General features: G+C 43.7%; 1 protein-coding gene across 23 annotated transcripts in view; it reads left to right on the top strand.

The window, feature by feature from the left end:
• Window positions 1-22181, top strand: part of LOC147024992 (ELAV-like protein 2) — a 287153-nt gene that overhangs the window by 231176 nt on the left and 33796 nt on the right. For 17 of the 23 annotated variants that reach the window (XR_015059289.1, XR_015059290.1, XM_085885524.1 and 14 more), the window contains 2 exons: window positions 7494-7647; window positions 20828-21056. Coding sequence is in view for 21 of the 23 variants with exons in the window: in XM_085885524.1 (XP_085741650.1) it covers window positions 7494-7647; window positions 20828-21056 (383 nt within the window). In the remaining 2 variants the exon portion in view is untranslated. The remainder of the gene's footprint in view (window positions 1-7493; window positions 7648-20827; window positions 21057-22181) is intronic. The other 6 variants (XM_085885507.1, XM_085885516.1, XM_085885513.1 and 3 more) reach the window with 1 other exon arrangement.

Genomic DNA, 22181 nt, shown 5'->3' on the forward strand with positions numbered 1-22181 from the left:
GGTGAACTCTTAAACAGCAAGGAGTTCATAGTGGGCGCTCGTCCTTAAACACTGTTCACAGGGTGCAACAGGGCATAAATGGGTGGCATACAAGTGGGGGGGAGACACCAGATGCGCCATGGGGGGCATTGCACCCAAATGCCCCCCCCCTAGCGATGGGCCTGGGCTGGATGCACTATGTGACTGCGGAGGAGTTCAGACGAAAGAGCACATCATGTCGCACTGTCCCTTGCGGAAGTTATCGGAAGGACTTTTAGTTCTCCACCAACATGGCTGCAGAACGTGCACATTAAACTTTAGCACAATCCATATTGGCCATATGCAAGAAGATTTTGGAAACATTACCAGTTTTAACTCCCTCACTTATTAGATGTCTGTTTTCAGGTGAGCCTCAAAGGTTTCCCAGATTTTGATGATATTCTTACCCTGAACCCATGGGTTTTGATGACGTATTCGGCCTTGGACACAGGAAGTAGAACCCCTATGAAGCCCCCAGAATAAAACAAAGCTATACTTGCTATTATTTAATACAAAGGTGCACATACATATTACATCTATTCTTCATCGTATTACGATGATGCTGGGCCTTTTGCAGGGGTGGTGGGGAGAGGTGAGCGGGTGGGGGTGGGGGCAGACATAGGAAAGTGTTTTGTTTTGAAACCACAATTATATTCGTTTAGATTTGCATCCAACAAGCCAAAAGCCCCACGTAAGGCTCTTTCTGCACCGGGCAGGGAAACCTTGCTGGGGGTTCAAGAGATGAAGCAAAAGCCTCAAACGGATCCACTTGTTGCTGTTGGAAAAGCCTTGGAACCAGAACAAAGGTTCAAGGCCTTCTCGAGCGAAAGCATGAACCAAATGCAGCACGTGGGTGAAAACGCGCAGTGATAACCTCCTCCACTCCACTATGACAGACTGAGCATCGTGTTCCATGCGGGAAGAAAAGAAAAACCGATGTTCCACGTGACACGACGTTTGTTCGCTGGAGATTCTTGCTGAGTGACATAAAACAAGAAGTGTAAATGCCAAGCTGGAGAAATTTGAGAGGCCGAGCTTTTAACGGTTTGTCAACTATGCCGAGAGATTTATTTTTCATGTTATTCGTGTGTTCCTCCTTCAGTGAGAGGCATTCATTGTGTTTCCTGCACATAGAATTAGGGCGCGTGCTGTGTTGGAGCGTTGCCTGACTGGCGACGAAGGCCATTTACATATAACATACGCAAAACATGAGGAAGGCCGTTGAATTGAGAACACAAATGAAAAGAAGAGAAGGCAGAGGGAGGGTTAGTGAAGTGGAGGGGGGACAAAAACAAAATTCTGCAACTTTTGCACACGTAATATGAGTGGCAGCAAAAATATGAAAACTAAGTGGGGCGTGGCCATATGTGAAGGAGGCGTGGCCGTATGTGAAGGAGGCGTGGCCGGATGTGAAGGAGGCGTGGCCGGATGTGAAGGAGGCGTGGCCATATGTTAAGGAGGCGTGGCCGGATGTGAAGGAGGCGTGGCCGGATGTGAAGGAGGCGTGGCCGGATGTGAAGGAGGCGTGGCCGGATGTGAAGCAGGCGTGGCCGGATGTGAAGCAGGCGTGGCCGGATGTGAAGCAGGCGTGGCCGCGATGACTGGGTGTGGAAGTGGGGTTATGCGGCGCACTCTTTCGTGACCATGGAACAAGTGGCAACTCCGACAGAAAAGGCGTTCTCCTCGCGCTGTTCGTCAATTCACATCAAACTTTTGGGTCTTCAATAACCCACGAATGTTTTACATCCACTTTTCAAAGGTCCAAAAGTTCGCAGCTAAGTACGTGGGATGTCTTATTCACTAAGTATGAGAGATGCAGATTGAAAGGCACAGAGTTCAAGAATATGATGTTTGTGAAACACTTAGCTTTTGAGAATTGAACGTAACACGGGCAGGTAAAACCTTCTAAAGGATTGCAATTGGACTTTCTGAGATTTACAAAGTCCAATATCTCCACTGCTGGGGCTCGGCGGCAGATGTTTGAGTGCGATAGTTAAAAACTGAAAGACGTTGCAATTATCTGATGTCCTTTTATTTCTCGGTGAATGTCAGAAGCGGTCGCCCGAAGGGGAAGCCGTGCAGGCGGTAGGAGAACAGACCTAGAACGTGGTGTTTGAAGCTTGCTGGGGAATAGGCTGATGGAGAATATGTTATATAGTTTCGGCCAATCTAATTCCAGCCTTCATTATCTCTTGGCTGCAGATATGTGGGGCTTATCCTAGCCAGGCAGCCGACAGTTCAGGCGTGCACGTCCGCCTTTCTGGAACTAATCCACCCTTTCGCTGACTATCGGGGGCTTGTCTGCCCATCCCTCTGGTTTCAAGGCTAAGTTAATTTATACAAGCTGGGCCAAACCGACTGTGAAAAGTCAGGCTATAATCCCACCAGAAGCTTGTTTGCAGAAGCTCGAGCTTATGGGATTTGCTCCTGTGTCCACGGATCCCCTCCAAGCGTCGCTAAGCTGCTAATACCAGCGGATTGCATGCCTTGCACTCAGTAAAACCCGGGGTGTTATTTTTTATTAAACCTCGCAAGTTGGTGTTTCCTGCAGCAAAAGTCTGCATCCATTTGAATAAAGTTGGCACTTGGAAGCCAATGTGCCGACATGTCATACTCATACGGAATGAGTGGGACGGGATGGGTGATGATTTTGGGGCAGAACGGTCTAGGTCCCCAAAACGGTCATCTTAGAGCGGCTACAGGAGAAGATACACCTGTCTGAGATATGTATGGTGAACCTCTCAGAGGATATTCAGGTCACAGGAGAGCAGAGAGGTGGTGACCAAAAGTCCAGAAAGTCAATAGAGACCTAAATATGGCTTATTTTCAACCTTTGAGGCCGTTGTATTGTACTGTATATAAGCTAAAGTATAATCAACCCTCCGGTCGTAAAGTGAATATAGTCAAGTGCATTCCCATTGGATGTGAGTCTGGAGGGGAAGGCGTTGCAGAGCAGGGTATGCACGATATAGACCGCATACACTTGTGAATTAAAAAGGCATTGCTCTTCAGAAACTGACATTCCTTAATGACGTCATCAAAAGGGTCTCATTTTATTCCCCCCCCTCCCCCATCTTCTAACATAGCCAGTAGAACTAACTCATTGATGGAGAACTTATAGAATGCAGAGTGCAGAGACATTGATCACTTTCTCGCTGGAATAATGGCAGCAACCTCGAGCGGGCATTGATTCGCCACAATGGCAAATGACACCTGGTGGTACTCCATTTATTTTTTTACATTGATCAAAGACTCATGGTGGAGTTTTAATGAGAATTCCAAGGATGTTCGGAGAAAATGAGCAAATACATATCATATAATGTATATGGGATATGAACCAATGTTCCAAGTATTACTTGTAAGCCATACATTCAGATGAGAGCAAGGAACAGGCCAACCATTTGGTACTATGTGCTGCCATGCAGGAGTCTGTAGTTGAATCAAAGGGAGCTGCATCTGTGTCGCTGTGTCTCTGTGTATGCGGATCCTAACGTGACAGTTTCCCACACCCCATTGATTCTCGATTGGATTGAGATTTTTGAGATTTTGGTGTACAGTACATACGAGGCAAGACTTGGTCTTCAAGTTAGTCCTGCACCTGCTTGCCAGCCTCAAGGATGGTGGTGTTGTCATGAAAGGTTTCATCTTGAGCTGGACACATACTGCGTCAAATGACTCATTCATGGTGTCGCCTCCAAATATACAAACTTTTGTATTTTGGAAACATGAAGTGAGTTTCAGCAATTTTTTCATCTATTAAGTTGGGATACCAGAGCCATGAGCATGCTCTCATTTTGCAGATCCTTGCAGTTTCTTGCTGTTTACCAATGTTTTGAATGAATGACCTCCATGCACATTGCCCTGGTGGGCAGAAAACCACAAAAGTCATTGTAATTTATAAACGCCTTGATAGTAGTTGAACAGTGCAAATTTGGCAATCATTGGCATTTGTTTGCCGATTAATCATACGGCACTTAAAACATTTACAGAAAGGTTATGGAACAGTTGGATGGGATTGGGGTGATTGTTCGAAGGAGCGGAAGAGTTATCATTGCCCACCATATTTACGTACGTAATAAATAGATAACCCATTATTGCTCGACAAGTTGAGTTCTCCTTACTTCACTCAAATATTCCAAAAGTGTTCTGAAAGTTATGAGCAAACTCACAGTGATTCCCTCAAAAAGTGGAATTACAGTTCCAGGCTGTAGAGAGTGGCATGCAATCAAGTGCACGCAACCTTTTCGTATTCACAGCCTCCTGGTGCTGCATGCAAACACCGATCATCATGTGTTATCGCTGCTGCCAGAATGCTTTCTATTTGTGTTGCTGGCTTTGTCATTGGATAGAAATTCAGATTGCAGTGTTCGCACATGATAAACATTGTACATACACATGGTCACGTTTGGTGTGGGCTGTTACCCTTACGCAAGAATCCTACATCCAACCAATGCCCGCATCGTTTTGCCTAAACTGTATCAAAATCATTCTCAATTGGAATAGAAATGGAATGGAATTCACGATTTATGCATCATAACTTGGGCATTAATAAAAATTATAATTAATGCACAAAGTTATAGGATACATACTGTATAGTGTCACAGTTATACTTTGTTTACATTTGCAATTTTCACCATGTTGGCATTCATACCACATTATATACCTTTACAGTAACGACATCGGTACAGGTCACGACTCCTTTTTAAGTGGGCACCCTAAAATATCCGATTAATTCTTGGTATGACTCGCTATCATTAGGATTTCCGAAATCCCCCAAAATAATAATTGTCTATTGTAACTAATTTTGATTGATTAATTGTGTGGTTACAATCAACATTTAATGGTGTTTGGCATTGCCACACTAACACAGACCTCGGAATCTTGACATCCTGGTTCAAATCCCACATAGGATGTTGATTTGTCTGTTGCCTAGAATGTCCTTGTAGTCTAGAAGCCAAAATCTGTAGCTAGTCTAGAAAATAGGTTCGCTGCTGATTTCATGTTAGAATGGTGCAACTGGTGTTTTTGAAGAGTCTAGGCATGACCAAGTCTAGTTCCACTTGTTGCCAAGTCTGCATCTGAATATTATGGCCGCCATGACAGTAATCAAAATGGCCGCCATCAGATTTAGTCTTTTTCTTACTGCAAATTGTACTGGCCAGAAATTTGTCATGATTGTGAAATACTATGTAATCTGACACGAGGAACACTATTTTGTGCTTTATTTTTGTACTGGATCACAACTTTTCACATAATTGACAACTTAAAGACGAAATTGAAAATGCACATACGAGCAACAAATGTGAAAAAGAAAATGTTTAGCACTATTGATGGAGATGAGTTTACAGTCAGTCAAAGGTTATTTCAACAGCTGTCAGATTCTTTCTAACACAAAATTACGTTGCTTTGCAGAAGAGAAAAGTGTTGTGAGAACACTCAAGTACAATTTTCAGAGCTATTGATCGGCTTGTACACTGAACGGGTTCCTACAAAGGGCTTTGCATCCACATGCTTTCGTGCAAGGCAGTCCATTCCGTGTACATTTGCACCGTCGAGTTGAGCATGACCCACGGCATTTGCATGTCGTCAGTTCTACACAGTAAGCAGTAATAGGCTGTGCAGTCATGAGTCGCGGCTGAAATGTCTCGTTGCCATCTTTGACGACATGTTCCCAACCACAGTTCTCAGGTGCAGGTAGATGTGGTTCAGATTCCAAGGCTCTTCTCCACACAAAAGTCTGGTAGTGCGCTCGCTTGATGTGTAGAATCAGAGCATCGCGAGTTGGAGGCAGATTCTCAATAGCTTTGGTCAGACTGAGAAACAGATCACATCTTACTCGCTGAATTGAGTTATCTTGGCCATGAGGGTCATAAAGCCTGCAGACAAATGACTCAGCATCTGCAATCACACTCTCATCAGGAATTTCCTCTTTGCCTAGGTTATTCAACAGGTGGGAGTTGTTTTGAAAGACAGCCCATGCAGAGCGCTTCGCAATTCCAGCAAACTGGCTTGTGCTGTCTGAACCTGTCACTGCATGAAATGCCAGAAGTGACTCCCTCTGCGAATCTGGGATATTGATGGAGTCGATGGGAATGTAGTGTTGCTTTTTGGGTGTCCCTGCATTCATCCAGAGAAAGGGACTGAGATGCGGCTGATAGGCAACAAGGAGAATGAGGACATCAGTGTCCCGGCTAACAACAACAGTTTGCATGTACCCCTGTTCATATGCTTCCTTGGCATGGAGAAGAATGCGAGTATCAGCCTCTTCGTGCTCAGGAGATGACAAGTGTGAGACATCTCTCCCTGACGACGTCCCCACTTTTGCAGGATCTGTGAAGCCTCCATTCAGTACCAGCTCCTGTTCGTGATTCTGGAACTTGTTTGCTAACTCTGTGCATAGAAAATTTGCTAAGCTAGCTTTGTTTTCATTGAGGCAGATGAGTGTATTCCATTGCCCCATGGACTGGCTTCTTGTTTGCACATCTCTTCTGATTGCTTTCTTGCCCCGTATCCTCTGACTTCGAGCTGTTGATTTGATCGTTTTCTTCCTATACTGATCAAAGGCAAGATCAACCCTGGAGCAATAGTTGGAAAAAACATGACTAATATGATCTGCAACAGAATCTGCCCATTCACCAAGCGTTTTAGCATTCATCCTGTTCCCGAGTGCCTGGATCAGTCCCATGCCATCGATGATAGTGCATGTCGATAACGGTTCTGGAGCAACGTTTGGCAAGCCTTGCTGGAGAATCTTGCCAAGGTCAGCTTTGTTCAGAGGTAGACGTAATCTGCCATTAGGCATTGCCAATGACAGAGGAATTGCGCATATCTCTTGCTCCAGCATTTTGTTCATGTCAACGTCTCAGCCTGCCTGCATTGCTGTCACCACACGTGTCAGAAGTTTTTCTGACACGTGTCACGTGTCAGAAGTAATCAGACATTCTAATTCGAGCCTGAACATTTCTTTAAAAATAATATAGTGAAAAACAAGTCATATTATTTTTAGAAAATGGATGGAGCAATGTTTTTTCTATACTCCCATCAGCTCAGGCATGCTCAAAAACATGGAAATCGACCCTAATTTTGTAATTTCATGTCAATTTGCGGCTGAAATATGACGAAAAGTGTATTTAATGGCGACCATTTTGTAAACTGTCCTGGCGGCCATACTATCCATATCCAGAGTTGGCAACGAGTTGATTCACGTTTCTGTGTGTCTGGACAGTCAATTTACACCTGTTGCACTATTCTAACACGGAACCAGCAGGGTCGTACACTATTCTGCATTGGGCCTCCTGACTATTGTATCATAGAAAAGTACACTGATGTCTCTTATTGTCCTTATCATACTCAATGGTGTGTGCAAAAGCTCCTCCATGGGCATGAGATGATTGAAAAGAAAAAAAGGACAGTATTATGCTGCAAAGTAAACGATTTTGACAATGTTGTGACCAATGCCCGACGTGTCTTTGCAGGTGTCCTATGCTCGGCCGAGCTCAGCGTCTATCCGAGATGCAAACTTGTACGTGAGTGGTTTGCCCAAGAACATGAGCCAGAAAGAACTGGAGCAGCTGTTTTCACAATATGGCCGCATCATCACCTCCCGCATCCTTGTGGATCAAGTCACCGGTATATCGCATGCTTATTCGCATGCTTTTATAATCGCATGCCTCAAGTGTTTCGTTCTCACTCACCATTGGATGCATTCACCCAACACAACGACTTGATATTGACCATTTCTCTCATTATATCGACCTTCCTGCTCCATAACTATTCGCTCACACAGCCAAAAGCCAAACATTTATGACATTTTTAGAGTGCTAATGTTTGCAAAGTGCAGCACCTGAAGGCTGGTTGCATCATTGCTGAAACGCGGCTGTGTGATGCAGTGTCCCCTTGCAGGTTGGCACAGGATTATATAGTTAGTTTAGGGTGCCAGCTCAAAATGGCTCAGTCTCGTAAAAGATATGAGTGGGATCTTTGACGTCCATCTACCCAAAGGGACTTCCACATTAAGGTCCATCCAAGGGATGGTGCACATATTGATGTATTTTGCTGTCTGTGAAACACAAATCTGACTATATACTGTGAAAATATATATATATATACACACACACACACACACACACACACACACACACACACACACACACACACACACACACACACACACACACACACACACACACACACACACACACACACACACACACACACACACACACACACACACACACACACACACACACACACACCATATAAACACAATCTGTGTTTGTATGATGTCTGTCACCCTTTAAAAGGATGACTTAAGAAGGGTTTTAAAGGCCAATCTTTTAACATGACTCTTTCTTCATTGCGATCCATTTTTTGAGGATTAAAAAAAAAGTCAACAAATATTTTCCATTTAAAGTGTAATTTTGTCTCTTCTTTTCGAAATGTACATGGTGACTTGCAACCAGACTTCATTGGTGGTGTATAGAAGCTTTAAAAAAAATAACAATAAATACAAGTCACAGGGAGGTGAAATTTGCTGCACATGATGTGGAACTGTGCAGAGTAAAATGACTGTTCATTTACTTACATACGATGTCCAATAAATAAAGAAGATAAAAGCACACCTGACATTAGGCCGAGGCTTCAGGCTTTGGCACACTCACAAGGCTGGCTGTACCTTTGAAATGAAAGGTCCCATTAGATAAAGAAAATATGGTAATATTTGTACATGTGGTGTTTTAAAATGATGCATTTTCTTGCAACAAAACATCATATCGTCCAGTCTCTGAATATGTTGAAAAAAATAATTACAACCCATAATTTTTGATGGCCTTTTATACGAATATATATATATGTATATATATATATATATATATATATATATATATATATATATATATATATATATATATATATATATATAAGTTCAAAAAGTATCCAACCTTAATTTTTCATGCGTAAACAAATGAAGCTCTGGAGGCGTGGTTTGGTGCACGTATGTAGGCGATCCTCATCCGTATGCGTGAATATTTTCCTGCCTGCAGAAGCTGTCAGTCACCGTCAGACCGCCGATGAGTGAGAAAGTGTAAGTGAGCGCCGTCGGATTTTCGTTTTTGACAAAATGACGGATCACTGTGGTCTCATCGCCAGTGATCACTGTGTTGAAGAAGTTGGGATCGCTGTTCACAGTCTCCAGTATGTCCTGTGCGATCTCAAAACGGAGTTGCTTCTGCTCGATCGTTAGCAGCTTTGGCACGAACTTCGCTGAGATTCTCCTTTAGCCCAAATCCTCAGTCACAATGGAATGAACGGATCCATTGCTGACGACCGCCTCGTCTGCAAGTTCTCTGATCATGATTCGACGATCCTGCATCAGCAGGGTCCTCACTTGGTCAATGACGATCTCATTTCGGGATGTTGAGGGCCTACCAGAACGTGCTTCACCTTCCACTGATGTGCGACCATCTTTGAAGCGGTTGTACCACTCTTTTATCTGTGTGGTGCCCATTGCTTCGTTCCCCAAGGCCTGTTGAATCTTGCGGATCGTTTCCACTTAGGAATCGCCAAGCTTTACACAAAATTTGATGCAGTAGCGTTGTTCAAGTTTTTCCGTCATTTTGTCAAAAACGAAAATCCGACGTCGCTCACTTACACTTCCTCACTCATCGGCGGTCTGACGGCGACTGACAGCTTCTGCAGGCAGGAAAATATTCACGCATACGAATTAGGATCGCCTACATACGTGCACCAAACCATGCCTCCTGAGCTTCATTTGTTTACGCACGAAAAATTAAGGTTGGATACTTTTTGAACACACCTCGTGTATGTGTGTGTGTATATATATATATATATATATATATATATATATATATATATATATATATATATATATATATATATATATATATATATATATATTGTTACTGGCCGGGGGTCAGCCACCAACCGACCGCTCTGAACGGAGCCGCAAGTCGAGTCGAACCGACCGATCGCCCGGAATATAGATTTCCACCCGGATAACTCCGAGCGACGGGACCTTGTACCAGAACCGAAATACGCTAATCAGCAGATCACGTGGGGTAAGGTCGATTGCCAATCTTCAATGTACCTAAATACCCACGTGATCCAACTATCGGGGTATTCCACCCTCGACGGAACTTGTACGGAACAAACCGCCGAGGCGAGCTTGTCCTTGCGCGATTCCGAGCGGAGTAATCGCCGAGAACCGTCGGTCCAAATGACCCCCCTATTACGGCAAACCAACGGCTTTCTAACTCCCAACACACGAAATGTTCAGTCAATGAGGGAATGGACGAAACAAGCAGGTTTACATTTACACAAGGACATTTATTATAATGAAACACGTATGCAATTAAATAAGGCAAAACACGTATGAAATTATACAAGCAACAAAAGCACGACAAAAGAACTACCACAGTCTACTTATTATGTACAGTCATTTACACTTAACAGCAGTTCCTACTTATTAGACGGGCCCACGGACACACACACACACACACACACACACACACACACACACACACACACACACACACACACACACACACACACACACACACACACACGAAATGGTGGCTGAGGCCTTTAATCACAAGCTCCAGCTCGGAGGACAGGTGAGCTGAAACTCAGAGCTTGACTCGAACCACCTTTCCACCTCGTGTGGTCTTCAACTTGTCCGGACCCGGGCTCCAGCGAGAGCGAGCTGGATCCAATCGCCGCGATCCTTCCAGAGCTCCCGCGAATCCTCCCGCGCTTCTCAACACGTGCCGTGAGACGAGGCGCCGATCCTTCCTGTCGATCGTCGCTTCCCCCAGGATCCAACTCCAAGAAGAGGCCGATGTATCACACCAAGCCGGGAAACAAAATGAAGAACGAAAAGCTCCACGAACCAAGAAGGGGAGGAAGAAGAGGAAGAAGCCTCCACTCGCAGCTCGAGCCGAACAACTGGCTCAAGTTCCTTCCAAAACAAAGCAGCAGCCGAAGCTCACTGAGCCAGCCGAAGCAAAAAGCTTCCGAAGGCCTCAAGCCAAGCAACCCGAGCAGGACCCGATGGCCGGCTGAACGACTGCTCTCTCCGAAGCAAAAAGCTTACTCCTCCCACGGGACTCAGCACACGAACTCTGCACACGGGACTCAGAACGGGACTCTTCACAAACTCTGTCACGGGACTCCCATGAACTCAGCCCGACCACAGGACTCCCACGAACTCAGCCCTACCATGGGACTCCCACAAACTCAGCCCTACCACGGGACTCCCACGAACTCAGCCCTACCACGGGACTCCCACGAACTCAGCCCACAAATTCAGCCTTACCACGGGACTCCCACAAACTCTTTTTGAACAAAGAAAAGATGTCCTCTTTATCCTTTGCACCCCCTCCCCACACCCGGCGTGACTCATGCCCTCATGATCCACCCCCCGCTCAACCACGGGTGGGAGGGAGTTGTTGACGCCACCGCAGGGTTCTTCTTCCTCTTCGCAAAAGACGCAGGGACGTCTCCATTGTTCACTCCCTATATCTATTAAATTGATCCGCAGCGCATCTAATCGATCTCTGAACATTTAAACAATGGAAGGTGAGCTATCTCAGGAACATGCACTTATCGACATAGCTGACGAAGGGAACCTGTATGTTGTGTGCAATTGAATTCCAAATTCGTAACAGTATATACAGGGTGAGTCAAAAGTAGTGCTCGATTTATGTTTTTTCCGCTGTCAGATTCTTTCTGGGAAGTCATGTTGTTACTAATTGTCTTGCAGATTATTAATTTTCGTAATTTATTTATTTTTTTATTTTGTTTTGCAGGTTATTGCTGCGAGTTTGGAAAGTTACTGAATTTGCACCAAATTGAACCATGAATTACCTTTCAATGAACCAACGCATTGCGGCCGTGAAACATAACTACAAATGTAATAAACAACCAATGATGGCGGCACGCCGTTTGGCACAGGAATTCGATATCAACCCACCTCAGGGAAGAAACATATGATTGATTGTCGAGAAATTTGAAGCAACAGGGTCGGTAGCCACTGCAAAGAAGTTCAGTCGTCCGAAAACGGCAACGAATGTAGCTAAGGCTGAAGAAGCCATCAGAACACTGGAACAAAGTCCGCAAAAGTCAACTCGCCGTTTATCTGCACAGTTGGAAGTGAGTCAATCAAGTGTTATCCGTATCCTTCACCAGAAAAAATGGAAAACTTACATTCCATGCTTACTGCATGCCCTTCATGATGGAGATGACGACCGCCGTCTTCAATTTTGCGAAGAGTTCTTCGCTAAACTTCACAAAGAGGACACAATGCTAAACAACATCTGGTGGTCAGATGAGGCATGTTTTTAGCTAAATGGCGCAATTAACAGACACAATTGTGTCGACTGGGCTGTGAATAAGCCAAGAGTGACAGTTGAGAAGGAGGTAAATTTACCTGGAGTGACAGTTTGGGCAGCCATATCTCCATTAGGGATAATTGGACCCTTTTTCTTTGAGGGATCTGTCACTGCAGAAATTTACCTGGATATGCTGCAAACCTTCTTTTGGCCCAGGGTACAAGATCAGGACTGTTATTTCCAGCATGATGGAGCTCCACCTCATTATGGACGTTATGTTCATCAGTGGCTTGATGAAAACCTTCCCAGAAAGTGGATCGGCCGCCGCAGTCCAATCGAGTGGCCGGCACGCTCCCCAGACCTTACACCTCCAGATTTCTTTATTTGGGGGTTCATGAAAGACCTTGTTTATCGTGAAAAGCCTCGTACCATTCAGGAATTGAAGGCTCAAATCACTGCAAAGTTTGAGGAAATTGATATCGAACTCTGCAGACGTGTGTGCCGCTCTGTGCCTGCTCGGCTGTAATTGTGCATCGATCACTAGGGAGGGCACTTTGAAAATTGCAAGTAAAACAGCTTGGTACAGTTCCATAATAGTTTTTTCTTGAATAAATGGTTAGATAAACATGTCATTCATTTATTTCTACCTTCTTGGACACTGTAACACAAATGGCAAACAAACAATCAACTGACAGAAATTGGGCGCTACTACTGACTCACCCTGTATGTATGTATGTATGTATGTATGTATATATATATATATATATATATATATATATATATATATATATATATATATATATATATATCCATATATATGTATATATCCATATATATGTATATATCCATATATATGTATATATCCATATATATGTATATATCCATATATATGTATATATCCATATATATGTATATATATATATATATATATATATATATATGGATATATATATATATATATACATATATCTATATACATATACATATACAGAGAGAGAGACAGACAGACAGACAGACAGATTGGTGTTTAACAGGCGACTTCGCCCTCAACACTTCTTCCATTACCCATTCATATACTCCCCCATACTGTCTGAAGCGAATTGTTTCACTCAGCGAATTGTTAGTGTTAAAACCAAAAAAGAGTGTCATGTGATAATTCGCTCATTTTAATGTTAAAACATAATTTGGTCATAACCATCCCGAATTTCAAATAAAAAATTCACTGCACACCCCAAGTACAACCACTAAGTTTCAACTCATTATGACCAGCAGTTGAGGAATGCATACAAAACAGACAGACAGTATTATTTTAAGCTAATAAGAAATATATTGCAGTATTCTTGCAGGTAATTGATGTATTTATTTTATTTATAATATGCAGGGACTTGTAATATCCTTTCTCAGTCGGAACAGTGGGTGCTACATAATGCACATTTTCAAAGAGAATTTGCGTTGTCACTTAAGCCGAAACAACCAGGGTGAGAATTTTTTTTTTTAACCACCAGAAACATTCCCGGGTATACCCCGACTTCAACAACTAAGTTTCAACTCATTCCATCCAGCAGTTTAGCAGTACATAGACAACAGAGAGAGGAGGCTGGCTTTTTGTTGCGCAACTTCAAAAACACACCTGGGCCATAAGGGTGCCTCGCTGACCGGGACTTCAGTTGAAGTCTTCAGCATCATCCTGTCTCGGCCCTTCAACCTCAATACGGTCAGCCAAGGTTGGCCAGCAGGGGCCCATATGCCTCCACATGCAAAATATCAGAACAAGGGATGTTTTCATTTCAATGCAAATATTCATCTATACTAATAAATGTCACAGTGTGTCATTCAGTCAGTCAGTGTGTCTCTTCATAACTCCAAAACCATGAAACAGAGCAGCTAGAAATTTTGCATGCATTCTCTTAATGATAAAGTTTTTTTTTTCCACTTTCCTCACTTATATCTTCAAATGCCTGATCCTCATACCTAGGAATCACTGGATACATTGCTATGCTTATAAACGCCCGGAGATGCCAGCATTCGAGGCTTTATTTCATATCCGCACATGCCAAAACCTCTACAATCTCTTAATTTCAGCTGAATTTCAAAATCTAAACTTATTTATTGACTTCAGCAGAAATTCTGACTGCTAAAAAAAAGTGTTCATTTGTCCAAGTCGGACATCGCTTGGGCGCATCTGGGTGCATGGGTTAATATGACCGATCGGCAATCGGTAATTGCTTGCCAAGCCAGCCATTCTGTTGCAGTGTTTGCGTGAGTGCTTAAGCCACTTGAGGAGTGCTTACCAAGTTGCCTGGTTGTTCATCTCAAAGCCACCAGAAGTAAGATCCATCGCTTCGCTGATGGAAATACCAATCTTTACATAATTGCTACAAAAAAAAAAAAATTAACTTTCACCCTTTAAAAGTCATGTGAATAATTATTGAAATATCAGCTGCTTTTAGGTATCCTTTTCTCACCTGTGTTGCAAGTAAAGCGACCTGCTTTGTGATGCTTTAAAATGTGGTGTATCATCATCGTTTTCTGAATCCAGTCGAGATGAGAAGCAGGATTGAATGAAACTCACATTATTACAAGTGAAGAAGAAGTTGAAGGAGGAAGAGATTTTCCGCCCAGTTTTATGTGGAACACGGCAGTTTAAAAAAAGACAATGTTGCTGTTTGGGCACATTTTAGTTTTAACTCCCTGATAATGCCCTGGTACACTCCGACACACTCATCACACTTCCTTCCCTTGCCCTTACGCTGCCTTCCCTTCCGCTTATGCAGCCTTCCCCTCCCCTCATGCTGCCTTCCATTCCCTCCTCCATCGCTGCATTCCCTTCCCACCCCTCCCACTGCATTCCCTTACCTCCCATCTTGCTGCATTCCCTTCCCCTCTCCTCATGCTATCCTCCTCCCAAACCTCCTCCTCTCTCCACCCCCATGGACATCTCTGGGCAGTCTTGTCATGCTTTATTAACATGCTGTTTTAATGTACCCCATTTTGTTCAGTCCTGTACGACCTCCCCACTCCTCCACAAGTCGCACTGCAAATGCAAGTCGAGAACCCTTCCACTCATGCTTACCTCATTCCAAATCCCACTCCCCTCCCCACTTCCTCCTCTTCTCCTTGCTCCCACTCCCCCCCCTCCCAGCTTGTATAGTGATGTTGGGTGAGGCATCGCTCTCCCTAACCCCCTTTCCTCGCTCTTCCCCCCTTCCTTAATTCCCGCCTTGCTAGCTCACCCTTCCTAACTCCCCCATCTATCTATATCTCTATATATCTCTATCTCTATCTCTATCTCTATCTCTATCTCTATCTCTATCTCTATCTCTATCTCTATCTCTATCTCTATCTCTCTCTCTCTCTCTCTCTCTCTCTCTCTCTCTCTCTCTCTCTCTCTCTCTCTCTCTCTCTCTCTCTCTCTCTCTCTCTCTCTCTCTCTCTCTCTCTCTCTCTCTCCTTACTTCCTTCCCTCCTCCCTCCTCTATCCTGCCTCTCCATCACTCTCCTACCCATCCCACCTCCCTCTCATCCCACCCCTCCTCCTCTGTTAAGGGGACTATTTAGGACTGACAGTTTAGTTTTGAATTTGAAACAGCTTCCTCAGAAATGTAGCAAGTATGAATCAGATTCGGAGTGAGCAGACTGGAGGGGTGCAAAGGTCGCTACATATTTGAGCATGCATGTGTGCAGGCATGCCTTTGCCAGGTAGATAGCTTGGGTTTTAAATGCTCCCACCCGGTATTATATAGAACACAGTGGTTAACAAGAAAATGTTGCTATTTGGGCCTGTTTTATTGCCCTTCCCATCCCTTTGAGCTGCCTTCCCTTCCCCCAGTCCTCCTCCCTCTCCCTCCCTCTCCCTCCCTCCTTGCTCCCCCACCCCTCCTCATTCCCTCTCCATTTCCCTTTCCACCTCCTCACTCCCCCCCCCTCTCTCTCTCTTCCCCTCCTCTTCTCCTCCCACCTCTTAGTATTCCCGTTAGCAAAACGACAGGTGGTATTTGCTGGTAAATAATATTTGAAGTCTTTAATTTAAAAAAAAAAAACTGTCCTTTTGATGGCGTTTTCCATGTACTGTATGCTGTCGAGATGTCCAGCGATGTGTTCATTTACTGTTTAGCTTTCTAGTACTTGCCAAGCCAGCCATTCCTTATCAACAGTTTTGTATGGACTGTTTCCTTGGGTGCTTAAGCCACTTGGCGAGCATTCTACAAGTAACTTGTTAACTGAACACACCCCACATTCATTGCATGGTTCATGGCGATGAGGATAAACATCTATACCATGACTTATTTCAGCCATATCAATGAATTTGTCCCTCAGGGGGCACATTTCGACATAACACTTGGTAAGTTGGAGGTTGGAAGGAATCAAAACCAGGTTTTATTTTAATTACTTATTTTTCCCAAATGTGGTTAAAAACCCTGCAAAAACTCCTTTGCAGAAGAAGGAAGGGGAATGGTGGAGGTGGGATCAGGGAGGGGAAGGGGTGGGGTGTGAGGAGGCAGGGGAAGTGTTGGGAGTCCGTGGAGACTGGGGTGGGGTGGGAGGAGGGACCCGGCATTAATGCCGGCATTAGTATCTTCAGATTCTGTATGTGTGTGTGTGTATGTATGTATGTATGTATGTATGTATGTATGTATGTATGTATGTATGTATGTATGTATATATATATATATATATATATATATATATATATATATATATATATATATATACATATATATATATATATATATATATATATATATATATATATATATATATATATATATATATATATACATATAATCGTCCACTACGAAATGGTGGTGCACCATCGGGTGGCAGGGGTTGGACTTTCGAAAAAGAGGGCAAAATTTCCGGCTTGTGAAATAAAATTTCGCATCAACGTTATTCATGCTGTTCTCCCATCATTTCAAAAGTGAATGTTGAGCTTTTCAAACAGTGCGGGAAGTGGCTGCCATAAATGGGAGACAGACAAACGCACAGACAAACACCATGGTTTGCAATATACAGTACAATAGATTATATCATATATATATACATATTATATAGATTATATGTATATTAGAGGGAGGGGCAATGGATTGGTAAGGGGTGCATTAAGGAGAGTTAGAATGTTAGTCGTCCAACGTGGAATTAGAGGAGAAAAGAAAACCAGAAATTTGCTTTTTCAGTCGGAGAAACAGCGACAGTATTGTGACGTCCACGGGACTTGAACAGTCCCGCCAACGTAGAATGAGCCGAAACGATGGAGGTGGTTTATTTTTATAACCCAAAGATGGCGGTTCTAATCGCTCTACCGCAAACGGGACGAGGAAGGTGGCACGACTCGCTTTTCACTGAGTTGATAATGTTTATTTCTCTAACCAGAAATAATAAGACTCGGCAAGAAGAGGGATCCGGGGCGATTCTACGGGATGGTGGTGTGGGTTCGGGCGTGGGGAAAACGCAGACAATTCCAATGAATATACAAATCTCAAACCCTCTAAGGTGCCAGATACACACACACACACACACACACACACACACACACACACACACACACACACACACACACACACACACACACACACACACACACAAAACGTAGCTGGTCCTGGTGGTCAGGCTGGCCCGTGGTGTGGACGCAACAGTCCCTGGATTGGCGTCGGACGAGCAGGCGTTGCGCTCGTCAGGGGCAGGAGACACCGTGGTGCTGTCGACCTCCTGGTCCTGGCCCAAGTCCGCTCACAGCCGCCAGGGAACCAGTTCTGGCACCAAGTTGCGAGCAGGAGAGGGAGGCAGGTCCGCCCGCCGTTCGACCCCGTACTCCGAGCCAGCAGAACCCCAGAGCCAACCGAGCTGAGGCACGAAGCACAGCACGGCCTCGAGACACGATCAAAACCAGGATCGAATCAGCCCAACAGCACAGCACGCTCCCAACACAACAGCCTCCACCAGAACGGTTTTTCTGTACCGATCTTCTTCCTCTTCCTTTTCGACCCCGAACAGAACCTTTTTATCCTCCCATCCTCGTCACTTCCAATCGAGCCGTTTTATTGGCCTGCGCCGTCGCCTTCCGCCAATCGTGATCACGGGGCGGAGCCATCCGCAGCACTGTCCTGTGACGTCACGGCAAGCCTCCAGGGACTACTAAAAGGGGTTTACGCAGACACACTTACCCTATCCCGTATCCCTATCTAATTACGTGACAATTATCATTTCCCCCTTGAAGAAATGGACATTTACTAGACAACTTATCACCACTGAATTGCTACTTATTACATCGAGATCCTGGTACACTCGAACAGCATGGCATACCTACTTAAACATCCTAATTACCCTTTGAATGCATACCCCCCCCCCCTCAAACGTAACAGTATCATTGGAATGGAAAAGCGAAGGAAAGGTAGAGTGACCAAAGTTGATGGAGATACATTTAAGTAAGGACCAGAAAGATCGATTAGTGGAAGACGAGAGGTTGTCACATTTCTTTTGGATAAAGGAATCCTTCGCCTCATCATGAACGTGTTTGCAATGATTTGTGGCAGGTATGAAAGTTGAATGCGAGTCGGAGGAAGAAAAGTATTTCCATGTCCGATGTGTCACGTCCCTTGCAAGAATGGCCGCAGAGCAGGAATTATTGAACCAAGAATTGGTATGAGTGATAGACATTGAAAGAGAAGGGGATATAAACCTCCATTCGTGCATCAATAACTTTTGCTATATTTTCAGCAGAAATAGAGACGTTGCCCGATGAAAGGCAGTAATCTTCACAGGGTAAGTCAGAAAAGAAGTTTTGTCAGCACTAATGAAATACCAATACTGGTGTTTAGTCAGAGCAGTCGGAGGAGCAATCGTGGTAACTAAAGTGTTGTTTACAAGATTGTGGTCAGAAGAACCAATTGGAAGTGAAATCGTGGGGCTGTAACTTATATCATCTGCAAGACAAGGACATGAAGAGACATGAGTGCACATATACATGAATTGCAAGGACATTCTTAAGCAATGAACAGATCAACACAGGATTTGGGGTTTGAAGCTGCAGGTTCTCAGGATTATGAGAAATGTGCGCAGATCGTGAGGAAACGCAGTCCGACTCGCTGTCCCTCATTCATTCGTGCATTTCTCAGTGTAATTTCATTAATTTGTTGTTTAGAAAATGCACGTTTTCACTCTTGACGAAAGAGGAAAGAGCATGAAATCAAATGAGCAATAAAGCAAAAAATATGAATGAAGAGATGTGAAAAAGGTTGTAGTTGGGAAGATCCAAATTCGAAAATGAAGGTACCATTCACCAACTCTTATATAGTCACCCAATTGCATGGCTCAGATCTAACGTTTGGACCACTTAGGGGTCTTCATCCGGCATTGTGCAGGCATCCTATGCCTGGTGTTCAGAACCTTCCAAGGAGCGGAGTGTCATGATTGCAAAATGCAGTTGTTGAGGCCTAACGTCATTTTCATTGCTCGGTCTTCCAATCACCATATTTGCGGTCACGTGAACCCCTCCACCTTTGGAGGACACTTGACAACAAGCACACAATGCCTGCACAGTCCTGGATGAAGACCACTCAGTTGTTGGTGCTCGCTGGTGCATTCACGCTGAACAAAGAGTTCACGCACATTTCTATCCATCTATATTGGGCCTTGTAATTGAAGAAAGATGAAGAGTTCAATTATACTCTTGAAAAGGTCCTGCACAGCATAAATCATCGTCAAAGCGAGAGAAAATCTATTTTCCTCTCCTGATATAGCTCGTGATGATCATTTTCCATCATGAAATGAAACCCCTGCACATATGGAAACACGGCAATTTTTTTTTTGGTTCACCATCTCGAGACCCAAACATAGTTTGCCTCTCAACAACCTTGTGTGGTGGTCAATAAGGCTAATGGTGGATGATTGAGGAAATCTGGACGGACATGAAAACAACCATGGAAAATCAAGAAAATTCAACATCGCGGGGAAGATGTTTAACATGGTGCGGCAAGCAACATGGAAAAAAAAGCACAGAACTCGCCATATTGCTCGGGTTCACCATGCACCATGAGCATAACTAATCACAAATTTTTTGCAGTTTTGTAAGATTCCTTCAGTCATAATGATCCCCATCTTAAGAGTAATCAAAAACCCACCAAATCGAGTGAGGTGGGACAAGATTCACCTGTTGGGACAGGTGACACCAGGTGCCCCCTGAAGATACCCTGACCTGCAGTGTATGTATATATATATATATATATATATATATATATATATATATATATATATATATATATATATATATTATATATATTATTGCAGGGGTGGGGGAACATTGCCCCACCTTACACTACTTGGTTCTTGGATTGTATGTTACCTGCAGCAATAATAAAGTAAGACATTGATTTTATGGTGTTCCCATTACATCAGTTTGACCATGGAATGAATCGCAAAGCTTGTAATCAAATCTCACCTCTCACTCCCTTTGTGTCTTTATTAAGCAGGCGTGTCACGTGGTGTGGGTTTTATTCGCTTTGACAAACGGATCGAAGCGGAAGAAGCCATCAAAGGTCTCAATGGGCAAAAACCACCGGGTGCTGCCGAGCCTGTGACGGTGAAATTTGCCAACAATCCGAGCCAGAAGACAAGCCAAGCTTTACTGGCACAGCTCTATCAATCCCCCATCCGGCGCTACCCCGGCCCACTACACCACCAGGCACAGAGGTTTCGGTGTGTATGTGTGCAATGCATGACATGTTAGAGTTCGTTTTATATCATTTCATGTATATTATGTAATCCACCATTATGTTTTTCCAATTAAATTCTGCAAATTACCCCCTTGCAACCCCCATAACCCTTCACACTCCACTACAATCTCAGCTCGTTACTAACTTTTCTGGAACAATCACAACTAATGAATATAATTTATTTCATTTTTCTTAAACTGATTCCTCTGATGAAAAATTCACATTCATCATGGATGCTTTAACATGTTAGATATTCTAAACACCTTCTGATTTAACATGATGATTGCTGACGCTTTGGTGGTAACTCATTTTGGATGTGTTTTGTAGCATATCTTATGAGCTTGCGTGCAGTCCGATTCTATATCTGACTGTATCTCGCAGCTACGGGGGTGAGTTGAAAAGTTTCCCCTCCCACTCCCCCCCACCCCTCATCTTAGAGCCAGGTTAGTGAATTGTACCTTCACAACCTGCTCAGATCTAATATTTGGATCACCTTCATCTGGCATTCATTGCTATGCCCCCAAGATGTCCTTTTCTCTGTAGTACACCTTTCTCTGTAATGTCCGACCAATTTCACGTTCTCTCCAGTGCTGGGTGTCTCCTGATTCCACTGGAACAGGGAACAGAAGCAACGTTTTTTTGCTCTTAAATTTTTGCAAACGGGGTAAAAACTTTTTGACTCTTCCTCGTATACATGAGCATGCACAATCCATGTACAATATATAGCAAAAAAATGAAAAGTTTGCATACTAGTCATGGCTATTTTATTCTGCAATTTAAAACCAAGAGCAAAGAATAAAAAAAATGAAATAAGGATTTTGAGTGAAGATTACAAGTGAAACCATAGTCTCCCGCTGCAGTACAGTCATAGGTGACGATTCCTGAGAAATAACCTTTCAGATTTATTCCTGTCTGTTCAACATCGCTTGTAATCATTAATCCTTTGGAGGACTTTAAGTATTTTATGGAACTAGGGGACCTGTTGGTCCGTTGTAAGAAATTTTCATTGGTCTTCATGGCCTTGGGCGTTTTTGTTCGTCTGAACAAAAACAATAGGTTTCCCAGCCTGGAAGCCTTGGAACCCAAACAATAATGAGAGGTCTTTTGG

This window comes from Eptatretus burgeri, chromosome 6 (assembly GCF_056783735.1).
Source record: "Eptatretus burgeri isolate ZD-2024b chromosome 6, Ebu_testis_v1, whole genome shotgun sequence".
NCBI lineage: Eukaryota > Metazoa > Chordata > Myxini > Myxiniformes > Myxinidae > Eptatretus > Eptatretus burgeri.